The sequence below is a fragment of the Haliotis rubra genome, unplaced genomic scaffold (assembly GCF_003918875.1).
Source record: "Haliotis rubra isolate DU_JTF1 unplaced genomic scaffold, ASM391887v1 Scf6, whole genome shotgun sequence".
Taxonomy (NCBI): domain Eukaryota; kingdom Metazoa; phylum Mollusca; class Gastropoda; order Lepetellida; family Haliotidae; genus Haliotis; species Haliotis rubra.
Window position 1 is genome coordinate 3,695,288 of NW_025767301.1, and position 26,261 is coordinate 3,721,548.

A 26,261-nucleotide genomic window follows, 5' to 3' on the forward strand; every position below is an offset into this window, starting at 1 on the left:
TTTTTACAAGAGTTGAAATGAATATTTTTGTATGAAGTTTATTTTTAGTTTCATTGTTAAAAACATTTGTAGTGGGTCTGTTTTCATAAATACATTCTATACAGTTATGAAATCTTTTTGATATGTATTTCTTGAAAAAACATCAAACCAGAAAATATTTGATCCATTTGCAGAAGAAACAATTAAAGTTCCCTTTTCCTTTCTGCGAACATCTTGCATCCCAGCTCACAACCAAACATCAGCCTTACTGCCCGGGTTCCATTCTCTCAAAGTAGCTACAAGTACTGGAACTCACTAGGTGTTCCTTTCTTCTGTTTCTTGCTAAAAACACCAGAAAGTGGTAAGACCATTCCTGCTGGTGGATTTGGGGTATGAACCTCATGTTTGTTGTCCAAATAGATTTGACAAACACATGACTCTCATGTCACACATTTTTGCCAATAATCATATAATTAGTCAGAAATGTATCACTCTTACAAAATGGCTAAAAATATGTCAATCATTTGGTAGTATTTTTTAGTAAATCAATAAACGGAACATTATTATTAGGAATTTCGTTTCATGAGGCACTTGGCAATATAACTATTCCTGAGCCTGAAAATAATCAAGTTTGGGCCTAAAATTAGTTTCATCCACACAGTTAGAGTAATCAGCTGAGTCACTAAGTCATCTCCTATGATATGGTTACCAGGGACCAATACCACCCAGGAATCCTGATTTTTTACTTTTACTGTATTCTTGATATTCTGCTCCAGTAAGAACCCCCTGGCTTACCTCAAGTCCGGAAAAACATAATGATGTAAGCTCCCCATATTCCATACTTTCTAGAGTATATTACACAAATGTTATAGAAAACAGGAGTCTTAAAGGGGGTACGGACCTGCCTCGGAACTATTATTGAACTAGTTTTGATTCATCAATGATTACAAACACTTAATCTCTGAAGAAACAAACTCCTTGTCATCAAAATAAGCACCTACTGCCAATTTTCTTAGAATCTAGGGCGCTTATTTCAGCAAATACGGTAGTCAAACTCACAGTTCCAGAATTAATTCAAAGAGAAGATTGTCGCACATTATAGGAAACCCCCAATGTGAATGTATATCTGCATGTTCTGTTTTTGCCATTGGTGCAATGTCTATGACAGGTGAGCATCATTGTTTGACACACGTCAATGTCGACTTGTCACAACAGGATCACAGTCTGCTAACTACAACATTGTTGTACATAACATGTCACTGAACATTCTTGGAATACTCAGTAAGTTGTTGAAAATAAAGACTTGGATCTCAGTCTATTTCTGACTTTGTTTTCATTCATCCGTCGCCATGGTATAGTGAATGTAATTGTTATCTATACTGGTACTTATTATACTGGTTCTTGTATACAGCAAACTAAAACAAACAATACATATAAACAAAAATATTCCCCTGACAATGGATGGATTAAGGTCAAAGTACCCCCACTGTGGTTGAGAATTATATTTTTATGAAATATCTACACGATCAAACAGGATTAGATTCCAGTTTATGAGATATCGTGCCCAGAGGCCCAGATAAGCTGAGTATCCGGGTAAAATATGCATAGAAAATTTCCAATTACGCATTGAAAAATAATTGTGGCGTACCAATTACGCATTGAAAATGTTCGATACGCAAAAAATTTAAAACAAATGCGTACGGAATATATTTATAAAAATCGCTTGCGTAATGAAAAAGACATCAATTGCTATCAAGTTGTACTGTTAGTATAGGACAAGTGTTGTACTGTCAGTATAGGATGAGTGATTTTTTTATGAAATCATTTCCATTATATTTAAGTTGGTTTTGATTAGGTATGACATAAGGTAGGACATACCTGCTTAGTAAACTTACTCAATGACATAATACTTAGGTGAGTAAAATGACTGAAATACGCACATATTTGAAAGCAGTGGGTAAAGGAAAATGAAATACCCACTCAACATTCATAATACCCACTCCAACAAAATACAGTGGGTACAGTACCCACATGAGCTAAATCTTATCTGGAGCTCTGATCGTGCCAACAAGACAAACAGAATACTAGTAACAGAAGCTGATCAATAATCCAATCCAGATATGTAATTAACTGAACATGCAATACTATTAAATATAGCTCTTTAATGACCATCTAGCACTGCAGGTCGTTATAGAGTCAGAGTGACACTGCCCAGCCCAGCAACGCTTTGATGTAACCTACAGCCTTACAAGTGCAAAGGGCTAAGTTGCTGTTAATTGATCTTCCAAATACAAAGGCTATTAGAAGCATGATACCATGGTTGGCAGGTTGATTTCCTTAGTAAACATATAGCTAGTAATCAACTCACACAGTCCTTCAAAACCAATGCAAGATTACCAGTAATGTTATTTTCCACTGACATGACTTTGGGTCTGGTTATTGCTTCATTATAATGTTCACTCAGCAGATGCATTGTTTGGTTGAGCCAATAAAAGCAATCATCAAGGGGCGTATATCTGACATCACATCATCAGATCTCACACAAGAAGTCTGCATCCAGTCAATGGGCAAACAATGCCATCAAACTGATCCTGGACATAACATGGTTTAGGGTAGCTGTGTGGTTAAAGCATTCACACAGTAGGCTGATAAACCGGGTTCATATCCCAACATGGGATGTAAAGCCCTTTCTGATGTCCCTGCAGTTACATTGCTAGAATATTGCTATGGGGGTGGCTGATAATTTCTTGACCTAACTTAAGTTGGACTGTGTTCATGTGTTGGTTGGTAATTGTTATTCAACAAATGTCTTGTCCACTTGGTAAGAGGTCTTTCCAGTACGCTGGTCCTTCTCTGTGGAATTCTCTCCCTCTCCACATAAAGCAGTCTCCCACATTGGAAACTTTCAAAATTAAGTTGAAGACTTTCTTTTTTTCCAAAGCCTATCCCTAAAATCAATCTTTCTGTCATCAATTTCAATGTATACTTATTTTACTATTTTATCCTCTGTATGCATTGTATGTATGTTTTTTGTAGCGCCTTGAGCATGTATCAGTGGGTGGAAAATGGCGCGCTAAATATATCTTTTATTATTATTATTAAAGCTTCTTCTTGGTGATGCAAAAAAATTTTACTTCCAGTTTGTGAAACGTGGAAATCCGGCTGTTACTTATCTAACTGTGCACAGGTTTACCGTGCATAGTCCAGGTGGAACAATACACCTTCAGCTTGTACCCTTGTCAACAAAGCCGCCAATCTTTCATCGTCAACATACATATTAGGCAATTTCAATGTATACGATTTATTTTAGTTCTCCATCAAGTTTAGTCTTGATATTCTCACACAGTTGTTTAACCGTTAGCACAATCCTGACCATGAATTGATGGTTGTCCACCAGTTAGATTCCTTTGGAATCACAGGAAAATGTAGCCACCCTCTGATAGCTGGTGGAGCAGACTTTGCCTTCCAGACAAGTTTCAACTACTGTGGCTGTTTTCAGTGTCTGGTTGATTGTGGGTGTACTATACAGCCTTTGTAATCAGGCCCAGAATTCACACACCACCCGTCATAAAAGAACCTCTAGCCAACACTCATAAAAGAACCTCTAGCCAACACTCATAAAAGAACCTCTAGTCAACACACATAAAGAACCTCTTGCCAACACTCATAAAAGAACCTCTAGTCAACAATCATAAAAGAACCTCTAGCCAACACACATGAAAGAACCTCTAGCCAACACTCATAAAAGAACCTCTAGTCAACACACATAAAAGAACCTCTTGCCAACACTCATAAAAGAACCTCTAGTCAACAATCATAAAAGAACCTCTAGCCAACACACATGAAAGAACCTCTAGCCAACTCTCATAAAAGAACCTCTAGCCAACACACATAAAAGAACCTCTAGCCAACTCTCATAAAACCTCTAGCCAACACACATAAAACAACCTCTAGTCAACACACATAAAAGACCCTCTAGTCAACACTCATAAAACAACCTCTAGCCAACACTCATAAAACCTTTAGTCAACACACATAAAAGACCCTCTAGCCAACACTCATAAAAGAACCTCAAGTCAACACTCATAAAAGAACCTCTAGTCAACACTCATAAAAGACCCTCTAGTCAACACACATAAAAGACCCTCTAGCCAACACTCATAAAAGAACCTCTAGTCAACACACATAAAAGAACCTCTAGCCAACACTCATAAAACAACCTCTAGCCAACACTCATAAAAGAACCTCTAGCCAACACTCATAAAAGAACCTCTAGCCAACACTCATAAAAGAACCTCTAGTCAACACACATAAAAGACCCTCTAGCCAACACTCATAAAAGAACCTCTAGCCAACACTCATAAAACAACCTCTAGTCAACACACATAAAAGAACCTCTAGCCAACACTCATAAAAGAACCTCTAGCCAACACTCATAAAGAACCTCTAGCCAACACTCACTCATAAAAGAACCTCTAGCCAACACTCTAGCTAGACCTCAACAACTCATAAAAGAACCTCTAGCCAACACTCATAAAAGAACCTCTAGCCAACACTCAACACACATAAAAGAACCTCTAGCCAACACTCATAAAAGAACCTCTAGCCAACACTCATAAAAGAACCTCTAGCCAACACTCATAAAAGAACCTAAAAGAACCTCTAGCCAACACTCATAAAAAACCTCTAGCCAACACTCATAAAAGAACACTCTAGCCAACACTCATAAAAGAACCTCTAGCCAACACTCATAAAAGAACCTCAACACCTCTAGCCAACATAAAAGAACCTCTAGCCAACACTCTAGCCAACACTCATAAAAGAACCTCTAGCCAACACTCATACTCAAAGAACCTCTAGCCAACACTCATAAAAGAACCTCTAGCCAACACTCATAAAAGAACCTCTAGCCAACACTCATAAAAAAGAACCTCCTAGCCAACACTCATAAAAGAACCTCTAGCCAACACTCATAAAATAACCTCTAGCCAACACTCATAAAGAACCTCTAGTCAACACTCATATAAAAGACCCCTAGCCTACACTCATAAAGACCCTCTAGTCAACACACATAAAAAGAACCTCTAGCCAACACTCATAAAAGACCCTCTAGTCAACACACATAAAAGACCTCTAGCCAATACTCATAAAAGACCCTCTAGTCAACACACATAAAAGACCCTCTAGCCAACACTCATAAAAGAACCTCTAGCCAACACTCATAAAAGAACCTCTAGTCAACACACATAAAAGAACCTCTAGCCAACACTCATAAAAGACCCTCTAGTCAACACACATAAAAGAACCTCTAGCCAACTCTCATAAAAGAACCTCTAGCCAACACACATAAATGAACCTCTAGCCAACTCTCATAAAAGAACCTCTAGCCAACACACATAAAAGAACCTCTAGCCAACACTCATAAAACAACCTCTAGTCAACACACATAAAAGAACCTCTAGCCAACTCTCATAAAAGAACCTCTAGCCAACACACATAAAACAACCTCTAGTCAACACACATAAAAAAACCTCTAGCCAACACTCATAAAAGAACCTCTAGCCAACACACATAAAAGAGCCTCTAGCCAACACTCATAAAAGAACCTCTAGTAAACACTCATTAAACAACCTCTAGCCAACACTCATAAAACAACCCCTAGCCAACACACATAAAAGAACCTCTAGCCAACTCTCATAAAAGAACCTCTAGCCAACACTCATAAAACAACCTCTAGCCAACACTCATAAAAGAACCTCTAGCCAACACTCATAAAACAACCTCTAGCCAACACTCATAAAACAACCTCTAGCCAACACTCATAAAAGAATGACTTATAACCTTTCTTACTCACCTCTAATCAACATGATTATGTCCAACCAAGCTTTTGTTTCTCAACAGTAATAAAACCTGTCTCATTGGAAGGAAAGCATTTTTCTACATCTAGTGCTGGCTCTCGATATATATCCTACAGAACAATCATTACTGATTGAATATTGATCGATTATTGATAATTCTAAGATGCCTAGCGGTTAGAATAATAAAAAAAAATACATTATCAGACAATAAAGGTATAGTTTTTTGATGACGTAACAACTGAATGACGTTATCCCGTCACTGCGCCATTCTAGTGTGCCCCCGCGTAATCGAACCATTTTACATTACGTCACAATGTAAGCGACGTCACGATGCATGTCAGTTGTCATCGCCTCGTACGGCCTCCTGCAGTAAACTACTCTGTTGCATCCCGTTTCTTGGTTTGCAGTTGCTTCACCCTGAACTATTATAACGTTAAAGCATCCCGTTTCTTGGTTTGCAGTTGCTACACCCTGAACTATTATAACGTTAAAGCACTCGGACGCAAGCGTCCTCGTACTTTAACTATAATAGTTCAGGGCGAAAGTGTGGTTTATTACACTATACATGGTGGTAGAGCGAACTGTTTTTCTTAAATATCGGAGAAATAATTTTGAGAACAAAATGAAAAAATATCTGAAAGAGATCAACATATTTCACATTACTGGTGAGTGGTGACACATTTATGCTTGGAATGCTAATAACACACCTTCCTGAACATAATTTAGAATTTTGATGTCAATAATCATTAATAATTTTCCCAATCGACAGTATTTCCGATTATTGATCTTTCAGATGGCAGTGTGCAACCTGGGATGATAAACAGTAGGTAGGGTCAATATTTATGATCATAAAACTGATGTTTGCAATCCAAGACTTTCCTCTTAGCCACAGCGGAAAGTTGGGAGCCTGTATGTCACATATCCTCCCTTTGAAATGTTTATGAATACATGCATGATGATGAGGTGAGGTGAGGTGAAATTGGGTTTAACGTCGTGCTTGAGAATATTTCGCTCATATGACGATGTGCATGCGTGTGTATGTGTAGGTGCGGCTGCTTGTACTAGCCCAGACTTAAGCTGGTTTTATAGTGCTAGCCCACTGAGATACCATGCCGCAGTGAAGCATGAATACCCCACTCAGACACATTATACTCCGAGCCGACCAGCTCTTGTTGTACCCATTAATGCCGAGCGCCAGGTAGGGACCAACAAGTACCATATTTTAACGTCTTTTGGTATGACGTGGTCGGGGATCGAACCTTCCGCTCTCCAGGTGGACGCTCTAACCACTACACCACGGAGGCGGTGCATGATGATAAGAAAAGAGTTAGTTGGTGTATAGAGTGATGAACAAATCCCATTCAGCTCAGAGCCACAAGACACGAGTTACATGTGTTAGTTATGTGTGGGTATGTACAAGCTTAAAGGGCTTGTACATCTCCTCACTGAGAGTTGTCCACCTTGTGACTGCAATCAGACATGTTATAGACTCCTAAAAAGATCAGATATAGAGATTTCTTCACTGATGACACTTGCAACAGCAGAAGTAAGATGATGACAAACGTAGCACTCCATTAGGATTACATTCTAACCCATGATCAGCGCATCATCCTGGCATATATAAGGACCATAACTCTGCATGCAGTGGTGATATGAAGATGATCTATCTAGATAAGCATCTCAACACAGATGTAAGTAGCTTCTATGCAGATGATCAACAAAATTAGGCTGTTGCACTAGCTAATATGATTCAATAAGGTTTAGTGCCCCCAAATAGGTCCAAATGGTTTTGTTTGCTATCCCAAACAAGTCTCTGAACATCATTTCAGTAGATATTTAAGGTACTATATGGACTATTGTCAGCTGACCTTAACAGACCAATCAGAATTGTACTAGACTCAAATATATTAAAGTGGCTATAGTCACACACTGAAATCTAAAAATGAAGATGAGGAGTTTTCAAAATCATCACCCTTACAGATGGGAAGCTAAATCAAGTCAAAGGAAGTGGATTAACACATCTGTGTTCAAACATAACAAGGTGAAATCTGCTGTAGACAAATCATTGCTTTTCATTTCTCCTATAGGGCGTGGGGTAGCCTAGTGGTTAAAGCGTTGGCTAGTCACGCCGAAGGCCCGGGTTCGATTCCCCACATGGGCACAATGTGTTAAGCCCATTTCTGGTGTCCTCCCCCCGTGATATTGCTGGAATATTGCTAAAAGCGGCGTAAAACTAAACTCAGTCAGTCAGTCAGTCATTTCTCCTATAAGCACATACAAAGCCAATAGATACAGGAAAGTTTTGCATGGATGCTATGCTTAACCATAATACAACCAATTAGGAATGTTTCAAAACTTAGCGAAATACCAACTTCTTTAGAGTTGAAGTTAGAATGTGTCCACTGGTCGGCATGGTAACGGCGCTGAAACTTGGTGAGGGTGCCAGCACCTCTGATTGCGACGTCATTGGTGTGGAAGGATGCATCAATCACCAGCTTACCATCGTAGACCAGACAAGCATTGTTGATAGCTGCAGGAGAGAACACAAGGTCATCTTACAAACACCATATCTCAACAGGTCAGTGTTATACCATCCTCATTTATCCAGGGTCTTCTATCTTTGTTACATTACAATAAATACCCTGGACCAGCCATATGCTACAATAGCTTCACCTGTAGCCTGATTGAAATTATGAGATGCAAGAACAACAATCAAATGACTAGTACTTATGTGCTAAGATTGGTATAAGTACTGCTGTGTTAAGATGGGTATAAGTAATGATGTGTTAAGATGGGTATAATTCATTAAATCATGTGTTAAGATGGGTATAAGTCATTAAATCATGTGTTAAGATGGGTATAAGTCATTAAATCATGTGTTAAGATGGGTATAAGTCATTAAATCATGTGTTAAGATGGGTATAAGTCATTAAATCATGTGTTAAGATGGGTATAAGTCATTAAATCATGTGTTAAGATGGGTATAAGTCATTAAATCATGTGTTAAGATGGGTATAAGTCATTAAATCATGTGTTAAGATGGGTGTAAGTCATTAAATCATGTGTTAAGATGGGTATAAGTCATTAAATCATGTGTTAAGATGGGTATAAGTCATTAAATCATGTATTAAGATGGGAAAAGTACTTATGTGTTAAGATGGTATAAGTCATTAAATCATGTGTTTAGATGGGTATAAGTAATTAAATCATGTGTTAAGATGGGTATGTCATTAAATCATGTATTAAGATGGGAAAAGTACTTATGTGTTCAGATGGTATAAGTAATTAAATCATGTGTTTAGATGGGTATAAGTAATTAAATCATGTGTTAAGTTGGGTGTAAGTCATTAAATCATGTGTTAAGATGGGTATAAGTAATTAAATCATGTGTTAAGATGGGTATAAGTCATTAAATCATGTATTAAGATGGGAAAAGTACTTATGTGTTAAGATGGTATAAGTCATTAAATCATGTGTTTAGATGGGTATAAGTAATTAAATCATGTGTTAAGATGGGTATAAGTCATTAAATCATGTATTAAGATGGGAAAAGTACTTATGTGTTAAGATGGTATAAGTCATTAAATCATGTGTTTAGATGGGTATAAGTAATTAAATCATGTGTTAAGATGGGTATAAGTCATTAAATCAGTATTAAGATGGGAAAAGTACTTATGTGTTAAGATGGGTATAAGTCATTAAATCATGTGTTTAGATGGGTATAAGTAATTAAATCATGTGTTAAGATGGGTGTAAGTCATTAAATCATGTGTTAAGATGGGTATAAGTCATTAAATCATGTGTTTAGATGGGTATAAGTAATTAAATCATGTGTTAAGATGGGTATAAGTAATTAAATCATGTGTTAAGATGGGTATAAGTACTCATGTGTTAAGATGAGTATAAGAGAGACTGAGACAGTGACCAACGGGCCTAGGTTGTTAATCATAACAGAATGAAAATATGCTGAGGGAAACAAATAAGGGAACACCACTTCATCTTAGTGTACCTTTATTCTCAGATTGTCACACAGTGTAATACAAAGCATGCAAAGATACCTGGAACGTAATACTGATACTTTCATGTGTTCCTTTATTTGTATCCCTCAGTATATATTACCCATACTATTAGAATGATCTTATGTTATAACTTCCATATTTGTACATGTTAACAATTCTCAAAGCTATTTTTCAGTTGAAGCAATTGAAGCACAGTTTCTCATTGGTGAGAAAAATAAGAAATATGACATCATTCTTTGTTCATGACGCCACAACTGATTATCAAACCTTATCATTGTCTAAACAATCAGCTGTTTCATTTCAGACACATTTCCTGTCATTTTCCTTAAAATGTCAGTGAGTAATGTTTAGAGAAACCTACTTGAATCTCAGAATTACAGATTATCTGTCCCCCTTTATACCTCACCAAAGGCTAACACCTTTCATTCACAGATCATATGTGATTCCTTGTAACTCATTGGGTATTCTCAAGACAGTATGATGGAAAATTGCTGGTGGACATTTATTTCCTAGTTTACAGATATTGTTTGGTACAAAACCCTGGTCATTTTTAGTTTAAAAACATTTGAGATTGTCACATATGATTAGATCTGCACACAAAAATATCATAACAGAAACCAAATTTCTCACATTAAATGTGCCAGCTTAATAGAATACTCTACAATCAACACTAATAACTGCCAGCCACTGCATGTACTAAAGTGCTTTACTCCCCATGTTATAACATTAAGGCTATAGTGTTATTGACGAGAGCATAGCATGTGGACATCCACTAGTCTAACAGCAGTGCATAAACTAGTGAAATATCAGCATTAACCTGCGAATGAGACTGGTTCCGACCATTAGGACTATGGCGTGCCACAGTGCAATGAAATACACATGATACTGACATGTCACACCGTCAAATATTCAGTAGCGTCAAAATAACATGAAGTTGAATGTCAGTGGATGTTTGATAATATTTCTTAGAATGGTGCTGATCATGAGATTGACAAGATATTTCATGAATCACTGAATGACAAAATGAACTTAAATGCATCTAAGATGGGAAAAACATCATCGTGATATATGATATTGATCAAAACAGCTGGGTATTGCTTCACAGTATGATCAGAGAGCTACGACTGTCAAACGTCCATGTTAAACATCGGTGTTATCATAATCGTGGCACTACAATCTCATTGGGAGATAGGGCCCTGAGTGTTACCATCAACAAGAGTGTGTTTCAGCAGAGACCTTATAATAAACTTGTATTGTATGAGCTCTAGATTCAGAAGTTAAATACATACTATTGACCTGAGCTGAATGATAATGTCAACTAGATTAAATTGTAGAATTTGAAAAAGAGATGCTGTTGATCTGACAACTGCTGCTGATAACATCAGCTAGAGTTTTGAAATGTTGACTAACCTCAGAGCACTGAGAGAGCTAATTTATGCGAAGTCTTTGTACATGGGCAGAGATAGATGTGTAATATTGTAACATGCTACGACTGACCAATTTGATAAACTGTTGATATCAACTTGTGTATTAGATTAGTGTTGTTAATGTGTTGTTAATGATGTTTTTAACAACATTGGGCATTTATACATTATACATTATACATGTGAGATGTGACTGCACAGGATTTTGAATTGTTTTGTTTAATGACACAGTCAGCCTATATGACAGCGGTCTGTAAATAATCGAGTCTGGACTAGACGATCCAGTGCATCCATGCATTGAAAAGGGAAGCGTGCCTGACCACCCAATCCTGCTTGTTGCCTCATATATAATGGTCCTATGTAAACAGAACTGGCTGTTGATATTTTATCTGTATACAAATATATATCCATTAATTCAACTTGACATCCATTTTATATAAGGCAATAAAACCTTGTGTTTGTTTTACATATGTAATTTTAGACAGCCTAAGCCCTTTATTTCCCCCCCCCAAAAAATGTATATATTTTTCCACATCATATTAAAGCTTACAATATAACTGAACAGTGACATAAAAAACAAGAGTCATCAGAAGATGACATATCCCCCCGGCCCCCACATCTTTGAAAGAACAAATCATCTGACAGTTACTTAAAGTCCAGCTTGATTTTAGATTAAGTGCAAATCGTTTCCATGGAAATCATGAAAAAAATAAATGACAAAAATCTGCAAATAGCAAAAGGCCCCACTTCAAGATCTGTCTCACATATCTGCCAAGTTTTACTGAAAGATATTAAGAAGTTTTTGAGTTGTGCTCGGAAACAAAACCTACCCCGCCCTTTTGACTAAGTCTGAATCGTTTCCATGGAAACCGAGAAAAAAAAAATGCCAAAAATCTGCAAATAGCAAAAGGCACAACTTTAGGATCTGTTTGATATATCTACCAAGTTTTGTTGACAAATATTGAACGGTTCTTGAGTTATGCTCCGGAAACGAAGCCCACCCCTCACTTTTGGGACTAAGTCCGAATCGTTTCCATGGAAACCAGGAAAAATAAAAATGACAAAAATCTGTAAATAGCAAAAGGCACAACTTTAGGATCTGTTTGATATATCTACCAAGTTTTGTTGAAAAATATTGAACGGTTCTTGAGTTATGCTCCGGAAACGAAGCCCACCCTTCTTTAAGACTAAGTCCAAAACGTTTCCATGGAAACCGAGAAAAATAAAAATGACCATAATCTGTAAATAGCAAAAGGCACCACCTTAGGTTATGTTTGACATATCTACCAACTTTTGTTGAAAAATATCTAACGGTCTTTGAGTTATGCTCCGGAAACAAAATGATTACGGACAGACGAGGCGACGACTATATCCCACCGCATTACATGCCGGTGGGATAATAAAAATGTTTCATAAAATTACAAAAATTCACCTGAAAATAGCTGACTATGACTCATGTTCTAAATGCCCTTCAAAGACCTCAAAATAGCTGACTGCTAATATATTTCAAGCACTTGAAATTAACAAGGATTGATCTGCATTGATAGTGTTAGTTGTGCTTATAGTTTATTTTTGCAGTAAAAAACCTCACACTGTCAACCCTAATAACTGAGATTTACAATTTCCGTCTAAATATTGCCCACTACAACACGACACTTAATAGCATATCCAACAGCTTGTACTTGAGTGCATAAAAAACAAGATGGTGTGAATGTTTAATCATTAATATTGATTATCGTTTATACCACACCAGGTTCATTAACTCACATATTACATGTGGTTATTTCATCCATGATGTTACATTTTCAAGAGATGTACACATTAGGTTGCATGACAATCACAGCAATGAGATAACATACTGGCAAGACACAGTAAATGAAGATTGTAAGATTACATTTATTACTCACCTTTGAAGGAATCATAGTCCACACTTTTTTTGTAAAAAGGGAAAAGTGCCTGAAATTGAAATGAAAATATGAATTACAAATGATACTACTCAACCATAGCAAATCATTTCAGTAAATTTGGTACTTTAGCTTACTCGGGTTCAGAGTGAGTGAGTTTAGTTTTATGCCGCTTTTAGCAAGATTCCAGCAATATCACTGCGGGGGACACCAGAAATGGGCTTCACACATGTGGGGAATCAAACCCTGGCCTTTGGCATGACGAGTGAACACTTTAACCACCAGGCTAAACCACTGCCCCAGATTCAAATGATGTCAACAATGCAGTCTTGATGATGAGAACAAATACATTGGTGTACATCTTCTTCACAAATATGAGACTGACAATCAGGTAGCCAGGGTCCTGGTACACAAAGTGATCTTAGCGCTACGATGATCGTAAGCCTACTGTAATGGAGTTACGACCACCTTAGCACTAAGATTGCTTTGTGGAACAAATTCCAGGTTGGAATGGCTTCCTAGTGCTGGTAAATATTAACTAAATGTGGAATGAAAAGCCAAACTGGTGCATGCTGATCCTGGGACAGATAGGGGAGGCAACTCTTCAAGTAAAATCTGATGTTTTAGAGTGAGTGAGTATGGTTTAACGCTGCTTTTAGCAATATTCCAGCAACATCATGGCACATTGTATCTATGTAGAGAATCCAACCCAGGCCTTCGGCATGACGAGCGAACGCTTTAACCACTAGGCTATCCCACCGCTCCTGATGTCTTAGAAGAACTAAACCAAACCAAACACAGTTTTCTCTCTGTAATAATAACAAAAGTGATTATAATATTATTATATCTGATATAAAACCTTAATTTAAGAACATCAGAACCTTTTTAATAACGTCTACGGTAGCAAGCAACCTGAATTTTCAACATGAAGACCAGAGTCTTTCTGTCTTCATTGAGAAACTGTTCAATGGAACATCTGATATGAACATTACATCACAGAAATAATCCCTCTTATTAATGAAATCAATTACAGCTCAAGTGAAGTGTGTGAGTAACAGCTATGTCAACACTGGGTTCTTGTTTACATGACATGACAGTTGAATACACCGCCCCTCAATACAGCTCAAGCCTCACACCACGTCAATATACAGCAATCAATCACAAAAGAAGCCCAGTCGTGGCATCTACTGAAGGTGTGGATTGCCCCTCAAAAACAGCCAAAGAGAGATACTTATGATTACAGAAAAACAACATCTTAGAGACTGAGTATGTTTTTGTTGATTCTGTGTAACTCATTACCCCAGTTGAACAACAGTTAGACACATGTGTTAATTACCTGTTGCAAAACATACACAAATTAACATTGCAAATTCTGTTCTGAACACAATCGGCCTGTTCTGAAGACATCTGAAGTGACTCTATAAAAGTGACTAAATTTCACCAATTGACCTTGCTAGCACATGACCATCACGTGACGTAAACATTTCAGCATGCAGAAATATATAAAATGCTGTAGAACAGAAGTAACCTGGTATTGTTATGTGATTAGGACTGGCAAGAGATAACATATATAATATATATTTGTTCATGCTTTCCAGAGGCAGTGGCTTAGCCTAGTGGTTAAAGTGTTCACTCGTCCCACCGAAGACCTGGGTTCGATTCCCTACATGGGTACAATGTGTGTGCCTTGTGACTTGAAAAGAATTGAAAATTTCTGCCTTTCAAAAGGGCTTTAAACACCTACCTGTTTAAACAGTTTTACAACACTGCCTAATCTACAAATTACAAACTTTGTAAATACCAGTGGACTTTGTTATCGCTATGAGCATTCACCGAGTGAATGGAGTATAGCAAATTATAAATGCACTTATTATTATTATTATTATTATTATTGATGTGTGTAGCCCATTTCTGGTGTCCCCCACCGTGATATTGCTGGAATATTGCTATAAGCAGCGTAAAACTAACCTCACTCACTCGTTCATTCTCACCATGTTGGAACTGGAGTTCAAAAAGTATCTTTCAAAGCAGACAAACAATTAACATGCAAAATATGTGTGAGCATGTTTAGTCAGAGGTCTGTTAACCGTATGCCCTGTTTCCTTCAGTCACAGCTGAGATTTCTCTGCAGTTACAGAAAGAGGTGAGGTTTGCTGAATCAGACAGCCAGTAAGGAAGCACATCATAAGTTTAATAGTACAACAAGAAGTACTGAGATAATACCCCACCCCTACCACCATCACCAAAAGTCTAATCATGAAAATGCTAAGATTGTCAAGGAGATTCTCTTGTCCAGCAAATCTTACACTGCAATTGTTTACAAAATGGTCATGCAACAGAGGCTTCAAGTATGTCAAGATGAGTGCCTTATCACTAAATTCATTTCATTCCTATATTGGAGAGTTTGCTTAATTTCAGAACAAAATGAAACGAATTTAAAAACAAATAGCTGTTTTTTACAGATTTAAATTGTAAATCAATAAAAAATCATTCTGTTGGATGTAAACCATAAGACTAATGTTTTACTCATCTCCACTGTCACACAATTTTACACGACAAAACTCAAACTGGACCCTTTGGGAAAAGTAGATTTACATGAATTATGCAATGTTAAACAATGTTTGTAAAGCTAGTAACTATGTAAGAGACTGCATCTGCCGTAATTGTTCTGTTTCATGGACAAATTATTCATACTTTTCAAAGCTAATAAATAAAACATGCTTGGCAGTTTCAACATGTCCTGAAACACACATCTGTGATTATGCATGCACAGGTTTGTGTTTTTCTCGATGTTTAATAGCTTTTACGCTATTAACATGATCAATAAGAGATAACTGTATCCCAGACCAGCTGGCTTCATTGTCGCACCTAGATGTGAATGACCAAGGTCCTTTATTCACAAAGTGAGCCAACCTCCTATTTTCAAAATATATGGCCATCAGAGAGTTCTAGAAACTGTGTTAAACAATAAGTCTTCTATAGTAATTGCTGTTAAATATCAAAATGTGTATTAATGCACTAAAAGCTATAAATTTAACACAATTCTGAGAATTAATTAATTGCTGACATTGTAGGGAGCACCCAGTGGGATGTAACCTGATCTTAAGTTCCTCGACATAAACTGTAATGTGAGGGTGTATCCATGCAGCAGTAGTATATCACTTGCACCAAGGTAACAAGGTTTCTGAGAAAAACAAACACAAAAATAAACTGCAAAAGTAATTGAAGGACACAACATGAACAGGACACCAGGACTCCTGCCTCGAAACAAATTGGTTTTCCCAGAAAAAGTGTTCCTTCTCAGCAAGAGTAACACATTGTTCAGGAAACAACCCGGATGAAATCAATGGGCTGAATTTACCACACTCTGATTGGATATTACAGTCTGTTCTGCATATCTGATAGGCTGCAAGGTGATTCTATTACAATACATCATACAGTGTTAACCGACCCAAAGACCCATAGACCCACAACACATCTATGACTTTGCTAAGGGTTTGGTCGTTACTTTCAGAGCAGTTTCATGTGCCATTTCACCCAGCAGTCCACATGATCAATGAGCCATTCCCGTGAGGTTCTAAAGAAATTATCAAAACATACAGTTCTTTACACCGTTACTTCACAGGACCTTCATATTGTCCGTCAGGACCCTTAAAACTAACAATGTTTGTGAGTCGAGGTAAAACCCTGCAATTACTACACATGAATGAAACAATGTGAAGATTTAATAACCATGATGGTGAAGTTTTGTTCTCTGTGGATCAAATGTTTTACATGAAAATAAGTGTGAAATGGTGGTAGGAAGTAGCTCAGCATGAGACTGATCAATCAAGTCAATCATTTCAAGCAATTAGATAGAATAAACAATCTAAACTCTACTGCTTCATCTACCAAAGTGACCTCTGCTCAATCTAATTATGTCACCACCCATGTGATCATTGCTTCATCTACCCATGTGGTCAATGGTGTATCTACCCATGTGATCATTGCTTCATCTACCCATGTGGCCACTGCTTCATCTACCCATGTGGCCACTGGCTCATCTACCCATGTGGTCACTGCTTACCCATAAATCTACCCATGTAGCTTCATTTAGCCATGTGGGCCACCTGCTTCATCTACCCATGTGATCATTGCTTCATCTACCCATGTGCCACTGCTTCCCACTGCTTCATCTATCCATGTGATCATTTAGCCAATGGCTTCATCTACCCATGTGATCATTGCTTCATCTACCCATGTGGCCATTGCTTCATCTACCCATGTGACCACTGCTTCATCTACCCATGTGATCATTGCTTCATCTACCCTACCTATGTTGTCACATGTGCTTGGCCACTGCTTCATCTACCCATGTGATCAATACCCATGTGTATCATCTACCCATGTGACCACTGGATCTACCCATCTACAAAAGTGGCCACTGCTTCATTTACCCAGGTGACCATTGCTTCATCTTCCAATGTGAGCATACCCAGGTGACCATTGCTTCATCTTCCAATGTGAGCATTGAATGCAAACATGAAATGCAAACTTCATTCAACAAATCACTTCAGGAAATCAGACAGTGCTGATTTCATGTTTCCAGCAAACCAAAATATTCCAAGAAATACTAAGAGCAGGAATACAACTGTCCATATGCTGGCTTATATGTGTAATTGACTGTTGTACTATTATACTACTTACATCACACTGTACGTTGAGAGGACGGCTTTTGGTGGTAAAATCAAGGGAGGTAATTTCACTGCCATCATCAGTGGTATTAAAGCGAGCCAAGATGCAGTTGGTGTGGACAGTTACACCAGCAGCCGCTAGATTGTCTGCAATGGTCTTCTCCACAGTCGGGATGTTTACACACGTCACCTTCAACAAAAACAAACTGACAATATCAGGAAGGAGGTACATCTTACAGCTTGGTTTGTGACATACATGTAACCTACACTGCAGCATCCTAGGATGTACAAGCAGAACAGAGCAGGGCAACCTGGGGCAGACAGTGGGGCAGACAGTGGGGCAGACAGTGGGACAAGGTACACCTTACAGTGGGGACACTGCAGCAGGTACACAGACAGTAGGGCAGACAGCTTGGTTTGTGACATACATGTAACCTACACTGCAGCATCCTAGGATGTATCCTAAGCAGAACAGAGCAGGGCAACCACAAGGGCAGACAGTGACTGGGCAGGGCAGAGGTACAGTGGGGACAAAGCAGAACAGAGCAGGGGCAACAGCACAGGGCAGACAGCAGGGCAGGGCAGACAGTGGGACAAGGTACACCTTACAGCTTGGTTTGTGACATACATGTAACCTACACTGCAGCATCCTAGGATGTACAAGCAGAACAGAGCAGGGCACACAAGGGCAGACAGTGGGGCAGACAGTGGGGCAGACAGTGGGACAAGGTACACCTTACAGCTTGGTTTGTGACATTTGTGACATACATGTAACCTACACTGCAGCATCCTAGGATCTTACAGCTTGGTTTGTGACATACATGTAACCTACACTGCAGCATCCTAGGATGTATCAGCAGAACAGGGCAGGGCAGACAGGGGCAGACAGTGGGGCAGACAGTGGGACAAGGTACATCTTACAGCTTGGTTTGTGACATACATGTAACCTACACTGCAGCATCCTAGGATGTACAAGCAGAACAGAGCAGGGCAACTGGGGCAAGGCAGGGGCAGCAGGACAGTGGGGCAGACAGTGGGACAAGGTACACCTTACAGCTTGGTTTGTGACATACATGTAACCTACACTGCAGCATCCTAGGATGTACAAGCAGAACAGAGCAGGGCAACCTGGGGCAGACAGTAGGGCAGACAGTGGGACAAGGTACACCTTACAGCTTGGTTTGTGACATACATGTAACCTACACTGCAGCATCCTAGGATGTACAAGCAGAACAGAGCAGGGCAACCTGGGGCAGACAGTGGGACGATATTCTGAAGCTTAGTATAAGCAACCACACAGTGGTGGGACTGTTCCACACAGGATTCCACATTGATCTAAGCTAACTTTATAATACTTGAATAATCATGTGTAACAACTTTCTGATATATGCACATGGTTATTTTAGCAATACTACATGCTGACAGGTCAGTTGAAGCAGTATGACATCATAGTGCTTCAATGTTGAGAAGATTTTTATATGACTTCATCCATTCTTCTTAATGTTACAAATTCATTCCGTCAGTCAGTTGCACAATACACTGTCTTCAGTGATGTTTTTCTGTAGAGCTGACATTTCATAAATTTTTCTTCACTTTGTCTCAAAATGTCAGTGCTGATTATATTGAAACATTTACTCAAAATTGGAATTACAGGTTATCCGTCCCTATAAAATGAATGCTGGAAGTCCCTTGCCATGTGGACCATTCACTCACTTGACACAGTCTGTAAGTTGTGTCTGTCTTACATCTCTACCATCACTTTGTGGGACAGGAAATAATTGTTCAAAATGGGTATAAGATGTGTTGGTTTGTAGTGTTCATGAACAATTTTAAAAAACATATTCCAAATCGATTAAAGGCACCAGTTCCCAATCAATTGCTCTGTGGAGGAGTTCTGTTTCAACAAACAGAATTCAATGGTTTTCAGTTCTGTTCTCGACAGAAAATAGATGGAGACAGATGGACAGGCAGCTGGAGGGAGGGGCATACTGTTCACTTTATTGTTAGGGAGTTAAAAATGCCAATACTTTTATGAAAATGCAACAAGTTATTATAAATATTGATCATATTCAAAGCTTAATAATTCATATTTGGATTGTAAAATTCACTTCTGAGAAAGGTCCTTCACATCTGACTTGCATTGTTCTGTGTGTGTTAAACTGTTTTACCCTATTGTTTAAATGTATAGAAACAAAATACTTTATGACAAAGTATGGTACCCAGGTTATTACAAAATATCTGAAAACAATTTTACGAACAATATGTGTTATACGTGATTATCAATTTGCTATCAAAATTTATTGACCTATTCCAGCTGTCACCATAAATGGCCGAGATTCTTCTAAAGTGGCAGTCAGCATGTTAAAAATCGAATAAAAGTGCTTGTCTGTTGGATTGAACATTACGTTGAACAGTTAATCAGTTCAGATGTGGCACGTAGGCTCAGTTTGAGAAGTACTTTAATCACTTGGGTGTTACAACTTTACACTTGACAGTTTCATCACTGTCAGTTGACAACTGGTGTGGCGATTTATGGGATTTCTGTTAGCGTAACTTAACAGTCAGGAAAATCAATTCAGTGTATTAAGGTATCTTGATATACTTATGTTTTTTATGATTTGCATTTGATGCATTTCACTTACCTAACATTTATACAACAAGTTGATGCTCTATTGTCATAACATTATTCATCATACACCCAATTTAGTTGTTCTTCCCTTAAATAATATTTCTTCAAATTACTTCAGAAGCCAAGGGGTTAATTATTCCCCACTTTGTATATAGATGTAGTGATTAACCAATCAGCATTATGTCAACAACGCAAAGATTATATAGAACAAACTTTATGGATTCTGTGATTTAAATAGATATTTAATGGAACATGAAGAAGGGGAAATATTACTGATGTAACAATGTAACAAAGAAAACAACATAATAACATAATTGGCTAGGCATCTATTATTATTTGTACATCATTGGCTTCCACGCCTGTCCTCTGTTTACTCTCTGGCTTCATCAGCTTTCTGCCTAGCCAATTATGTTATTATGTTGTTTTCTTTGTTACATTGTTACATCCAGTATATATACACTTCCCCTTCTTCATGTTCCACTATGCTTGACAACGGTACAAGAATCTGTATCGAAACGTCGGACTCACGAATAAAAAGAAGTTGTTATCCATAAAGTTTGTTCTATATTGTACTTCCCAACTTCTAAAATTCCACTCAAAGAAGTTAAACGTAAAGATTGACGAGGTATATAAATACTGCAGCAGACAAATTAGAGATTAACAGTAAGCTTCAGATTATCTTTCCCCAGTCAATAAATTGTATTCAACATTTGATCATAAGAGATAAGTTGCAAGTAGAATTCATATATTACTTATAATCTTTATTTCTAAGAAACAAGAGAAAAACTATGGGTTGCTGATCTCAGCTGGAGACATCAGCTCAGTCAGTATATAGAGACTAATGTGACATAATGAAACGATAGATGACATCTTATTGTATTATTAGTCATATCAGCTGGAGACATCAGCTCAGTCAGTATATAGAGACTTACTAGTATGTGACATAATGAAATGATAGATGACATCTTATTGTATTATTAGTCATATCAGCTGGAGACATCAGCTCAGTCAGTATATAGAGACTTACTAGTATGTGACATAATGAAATGATAGATGACATCTTATTGTATTATTAGTCATATCAGCTGGAGACATCAGCTCAGTCAGTATATAGAGACTAATGTGACATAATGAAACGATAGATGACATCTTATTGTATTATTAGTCATATCAGCTGGAGACATCAGCTCAGTCAGTATATAGAGACTAATGTGACATAATGAAACGATAGATGACATCTTATTGTATTATTAGTCATATCAGCTGGAGACATCAGCTCAGTCAGTATATAGAGACTAATGTGACATAATGAAACGATAGATGACATCTTATTGTATTATTAGTCATATCAGCTGGAGACATCATATTGCACTGATAACAATGGGTACACAATGATCTTTTTTCTAATTGCCAGCACACAGAGTCAGTAGTGCTATAACCCACTCAGTCTACTAGTAGGCTGGTGATGTGGTGCCTTACTCTTGACAGTGTGAGTTCAAATCCCAGATGGGACTACTAGAATTGTACTCAGTTGTACTTAACCCTTTCACACCTATACCAGTGTCCCTAAAGGTAGTACTATTACCTCTCGTATGCTAGTGGTGGCTGGACAAGGCTCATCCCTTATAATTAACCCCTTTTACACCTAAACCAGTGTCCCTATAGGTTGTACTATTACCTCAGTATGTGTCTGGACAAGGCTCATCCCTTATAATTAACCCTTTTACACCTAAACCAGTGTCCCTAAAGGTTGTACTATTACCTTGTATGCTAGTGGTGGCTGGACAAGGCTCATCCCTTATAATTAACCCTTTTACACCTATACCAGTGTCCCTAAAGGTAGTACTACTTATTACCTCGTATGCTAGTGGTGGCTGGACAAGGCTCATCCTTATAACTAACCCTTTCACACCTAAACCAGTGTCCCTAAAAGTAGTACTATTATTACCTGTATGCTAGTGGTGGCTGGACAAGGCTCATCCCTTTATAACTAACCCTTTCACACCTATACCAGTGTCCCTAAAAGGTAGTACTATTACCTCGTATGCTAGTGGTGGCTGGACCAAGGCTCATCCCTTATAACTAACCCTTTCCACACCTATACCAGTGTCCTAAAAAGGTAGTACTATTACCTCGTATGCTAGTGGTGGCTGGACAAGGCTCATCCCTTATAACTAACCCTTTTACACCTATACCAGTGTCCCTAAAGGTAGTACTATTACCTCGTATGCTAGTGGTGGCTGGACAAGGCTCATCCCTTATAACTAACCCTTTCACACCTATACCAGTGTCCCTAAAAGGTAGTACTATTACCTCGTATGCTAGTGGTGGCTGGACAAGGCTCATCCCTTATAACTAACCCTTTCACACCTAAACCAGTGTCCCTAAAAGGTAGTACTATTACCTCGTATGCTAGTGGTGGCTGGACAAGGCTCATCCCTTATAACTAACCCTTTCACACCTATACCAGTGTCCCTAAAAGGTAGTACTATTACCTCGTATGCTAGTGGTGGCTGGACAAGGCTCATCCCTTATAACTAACCCTTTCACACCTATACCAGTGTCCCTAAAAGGTAGTACTATTACCTCGTATGCTAGTGGTGGCTGGACAAGGCTCATCCCTTATAACTAACCCTTTCACACCTATACCAGTGTCCCTAAAGGTAGTACTATTACCTCGTATGCTAGTGGTGGCTGGACAAGGCTCATCCCTTATAACTAACCCTTTCACACCTATACCAGTGTCCCTAAAAGGTAGTACTATTACCTCGGTATGCTAGTGGTGGCTGGACAAGGCTCATCCCTTATAACTAACCCTTTCACACCTATACCAGTGTCCCTAAAGGTAGGTACTATTACCTCTCGTATGCTAGTGGTGGCTGGACAAGGCTCATCCCTTATAATTAACCCTTTTACACCTATACCAGTGTTAACCCTTTCACACCTATACCAGTGTCCCTAAAGGTAGTACTATTACCTCGTATGCTAGTGGTGGCTGGACCAGACTGATGCGGCTGGGTTCCACTCCCACAGCCATCAAGGTCTGTACACAGCAGACTGCATCCAGGGAGTTGCCATACACAACTACTTTCTCTGGGGAAAACAGGAAACAGATGGAGTCATAATTTGCAAATAAAACAACCGAAATTTGACACATCTTTAGGAAAGCTGTACCAAGGAAACTGTTCCTAGGAAAACCGATTCAAAAGCTGTCTCTAGGAATGCTGTCTTGCCATGAAATAAAATATTTTGGGAAACGTAATTCAATATTTAGAACTTACATCAATTCTTTAAAAAATAAAACCTCCAACTCAATTTTTTCATTTTTCAAAGAAGGAAAGCCTATTTACTAGGTGAGACTATATCTGTGTGAGAAAACCCTTGAGTAATACATGCACTCCTTACTGTCTGATTGGCAGAAAGCCATGTGACGGTGGACCTAAAATCATCTTGGAGGACTGTAAACAATTGATGAGACAGGAAATTAGAGATTAATAGCAAAAAAAGTCATCCTTGACAAGTCCCAATCCCTATCAGGCTCTTTCTACACTGCAACCTATATCCTCATTTTTCTAAGTACCTAAGCATTACAGATATTGAAAAATGCCATGTCAAATGCATTAAATCTTACTTACTCTCAGTCTTGAGCAGACCATTCTCAACCCTGTACAGAGCCACAGCAGAATCATAAGCATCATTAGTCAGAAACAGGTTCTTGGGCACACTTCCTGTGTGTCTGCGATCAGGGCTGTTCTCAAGGTCAGCGTTTGTCTCCCCTGCCTCAATATCAGCATCAGTAGGACAGGGGACCTGGTACTGCTGGCCAGTGCTGATGACCAGGTGGTCAAAGGGGACAACAACATTCCCATTCACCACCACAAGCTTCTTCTTCCTGTTGAGAAAAAGAAATCACACAACTGTTAGCAGCATATAACTCTTATGAATAATATTGAATGTTAACAGAAAACTTGAACAATTAGTTCTTGAGACATTCTACAAATAGATGATAATTAGAGTCTTCAAAAACTCTAAGGAATCTTCTGGATTGAACATTTCTGTTGGTTTAATTAAACATCAATATGTGGTCTATTTTAGCTGGACATAAATGACAAAACATTCACCTTTATGGATAACAACTGATGGAGTATTGCATTTGGCAATGATTCAATGAGTTTTACATTGTAAAACAGGACCACAACCAAGTGAATATATTGTTTGTTTTCATATTATTAACCAATTTCTAGAATGACAACAAAACAGTTAGGAAGAAATGAATTTCAAATGTTTTGCACTTTGGACAAGCTTTCTTCTAAACACACTGATAACCCTCTGCACGTGATGACATCAAGGAGAAGCTCTTTTTGTTTTACTGGCATGAACAAATCGGAATCCCACTGTTCTAGATTCCTAGATCTTTCACAGTTTGACATTGTTTTCTTTCAAAACAAAACACTATTTTAAATTTTTATGTCATTGAAAGCAATGAAGAATCTTTATGGCATAAGACATCTTCGTTGAGAATGATCCCTGCCAGTAAGTCCAGTGTACCTGTCTATGGCTGACATCTTGCCATACACCACGTTGACCCATGTCCGCAGTGCACTCTTGCTGTACTCCTCCTGGGTGTAACAGTGGCTGCAATACACAGTGACACGCAATACACAAGCTGCACATGGACACGCAATACACATACCATCTGCAGACATACAATACACAAGTGTGCTACATGTCGGCTTTTGTTGGAAGACTATGAGAGTTATACATCAAAGTCTGTGTATCAAAAACGGCAAAGTCTGTGTATTAAGGAAGGCAAAGTCTCTGTATCAAGGAAGGCAAAATCTGTGTATTAAGGACATGTTAGAACTCTAAAATACATTTATGCATGCAATTAGCAATGACTGACAAAATATCAGTGTCAAATTCAGCATAATCCCTTAGGTCTCATTATGATTTCAAGAGAACACCATTATGACGCCACTGAGTAGTAGTGACTAATATTTTAGGATGGGGGCAAAGGACAGAAGAGTGAAGTCAAGTCATATCATTGAAGGAACAAGTTACCTGGTGGAGAGCAGCGAGTCTCGGAGGGTATCTGGCGCCATCTCCCCGGGGATGCCATGTGGGGAGATTAATGTCAGGTTGTTGAATCTCAGGTGGGGGCTGACAAACAGTACACAGGATCAGGATTATATATATCAGGGCTTGGAAAAATCACTTTCATTAATGTTTGTCCTACACCTACGAATGACTAAAGACATATAAGGTATGCAGTGTGCTGCACAGAGTTGCAAACCCTTAGTATGTTAGGATCTGGTGATCGAAAACCTAGGTTCCCATAATTCCTTAAGGATTAGGCTGACATGCCATGATATAACTGAATTATTTATAAGTGTGGCAACAAACAAAACTACTTCATCATCATCATCATCATCACCATCACCATCACCATTAACAGTAGGGACGGTGGGGTAGCCTAGTGGTTAAAGCGCCGCTCATCATGCTGAAGACCCGGTTTGATTCCCCACATGGGTACAATGTGTGAAGCCCATTTCTGGTGTCCCCTTGCCATGATATTGCTGGAATATTGCTAAAAGCAGTGTAAAACCATACTCACTCACTCATCAGTAGTAGCATCAGTACTCACCAGTAAGCCAGGGTCTCCAGGAAAGAGATACCTACATCAGATGCTCCGACCACAACAATCCTGGCATTGATGGTCACCTGACACAACACAGATAAATCCTTGGTTTAATACAAAACCCTATTTTTTTGTGT

At 38.4% G+C, this 26,261-nt stretch overlaps 1 protein-coding gene across 2 annotated transcripts in view; it reads right to left on the minus strand.

Annotated features, from left to right (window-relative positions):
• The window catches only part of LOC124255285 (cilia- and flagella-associated protein 61-like), a 95,278-nt gene that overhangs the window by 44,657 nt on the left and 24,360 nt on the right, over positions 1-26,261 (minus strand). For both annotated transcript variants that reach the window (XM_046689154.1, XM_046689153.1), the window contains exons 17-24: positions 26,131-26,207; positions 25,548-25,646; positions 25,035-25,121; positions 24,122-24,378; positions 23,464-23,579; positions 17,871-18,047; positions 13,188-13,236; positions 8,199-8,367 (exon numbers count right to left, since the gene is read on the minus strand). In XM_046689154.1, the coding sequence (XP_046545110.1) occupies positions 8,199-8,367; positions 13,188-13,236; positions 17,871-18,047; positions 23,464-23,579; positions 24,122-24,378; positions 25,035-25,121; positions 25,548-25,646; positions 26,131-26,207 (1,031 nt within the window). The remainder of the gene's footprint in view (positions 1-8,198; positions 8,368-13,187; positions 13,237-17,870; positions 18,048-23,463; positions 23,580-24,121; positions 24,379-25,034; positions 25,122-25,547; positions 25,647-26,130; positions 26,208-26,261) is intronic.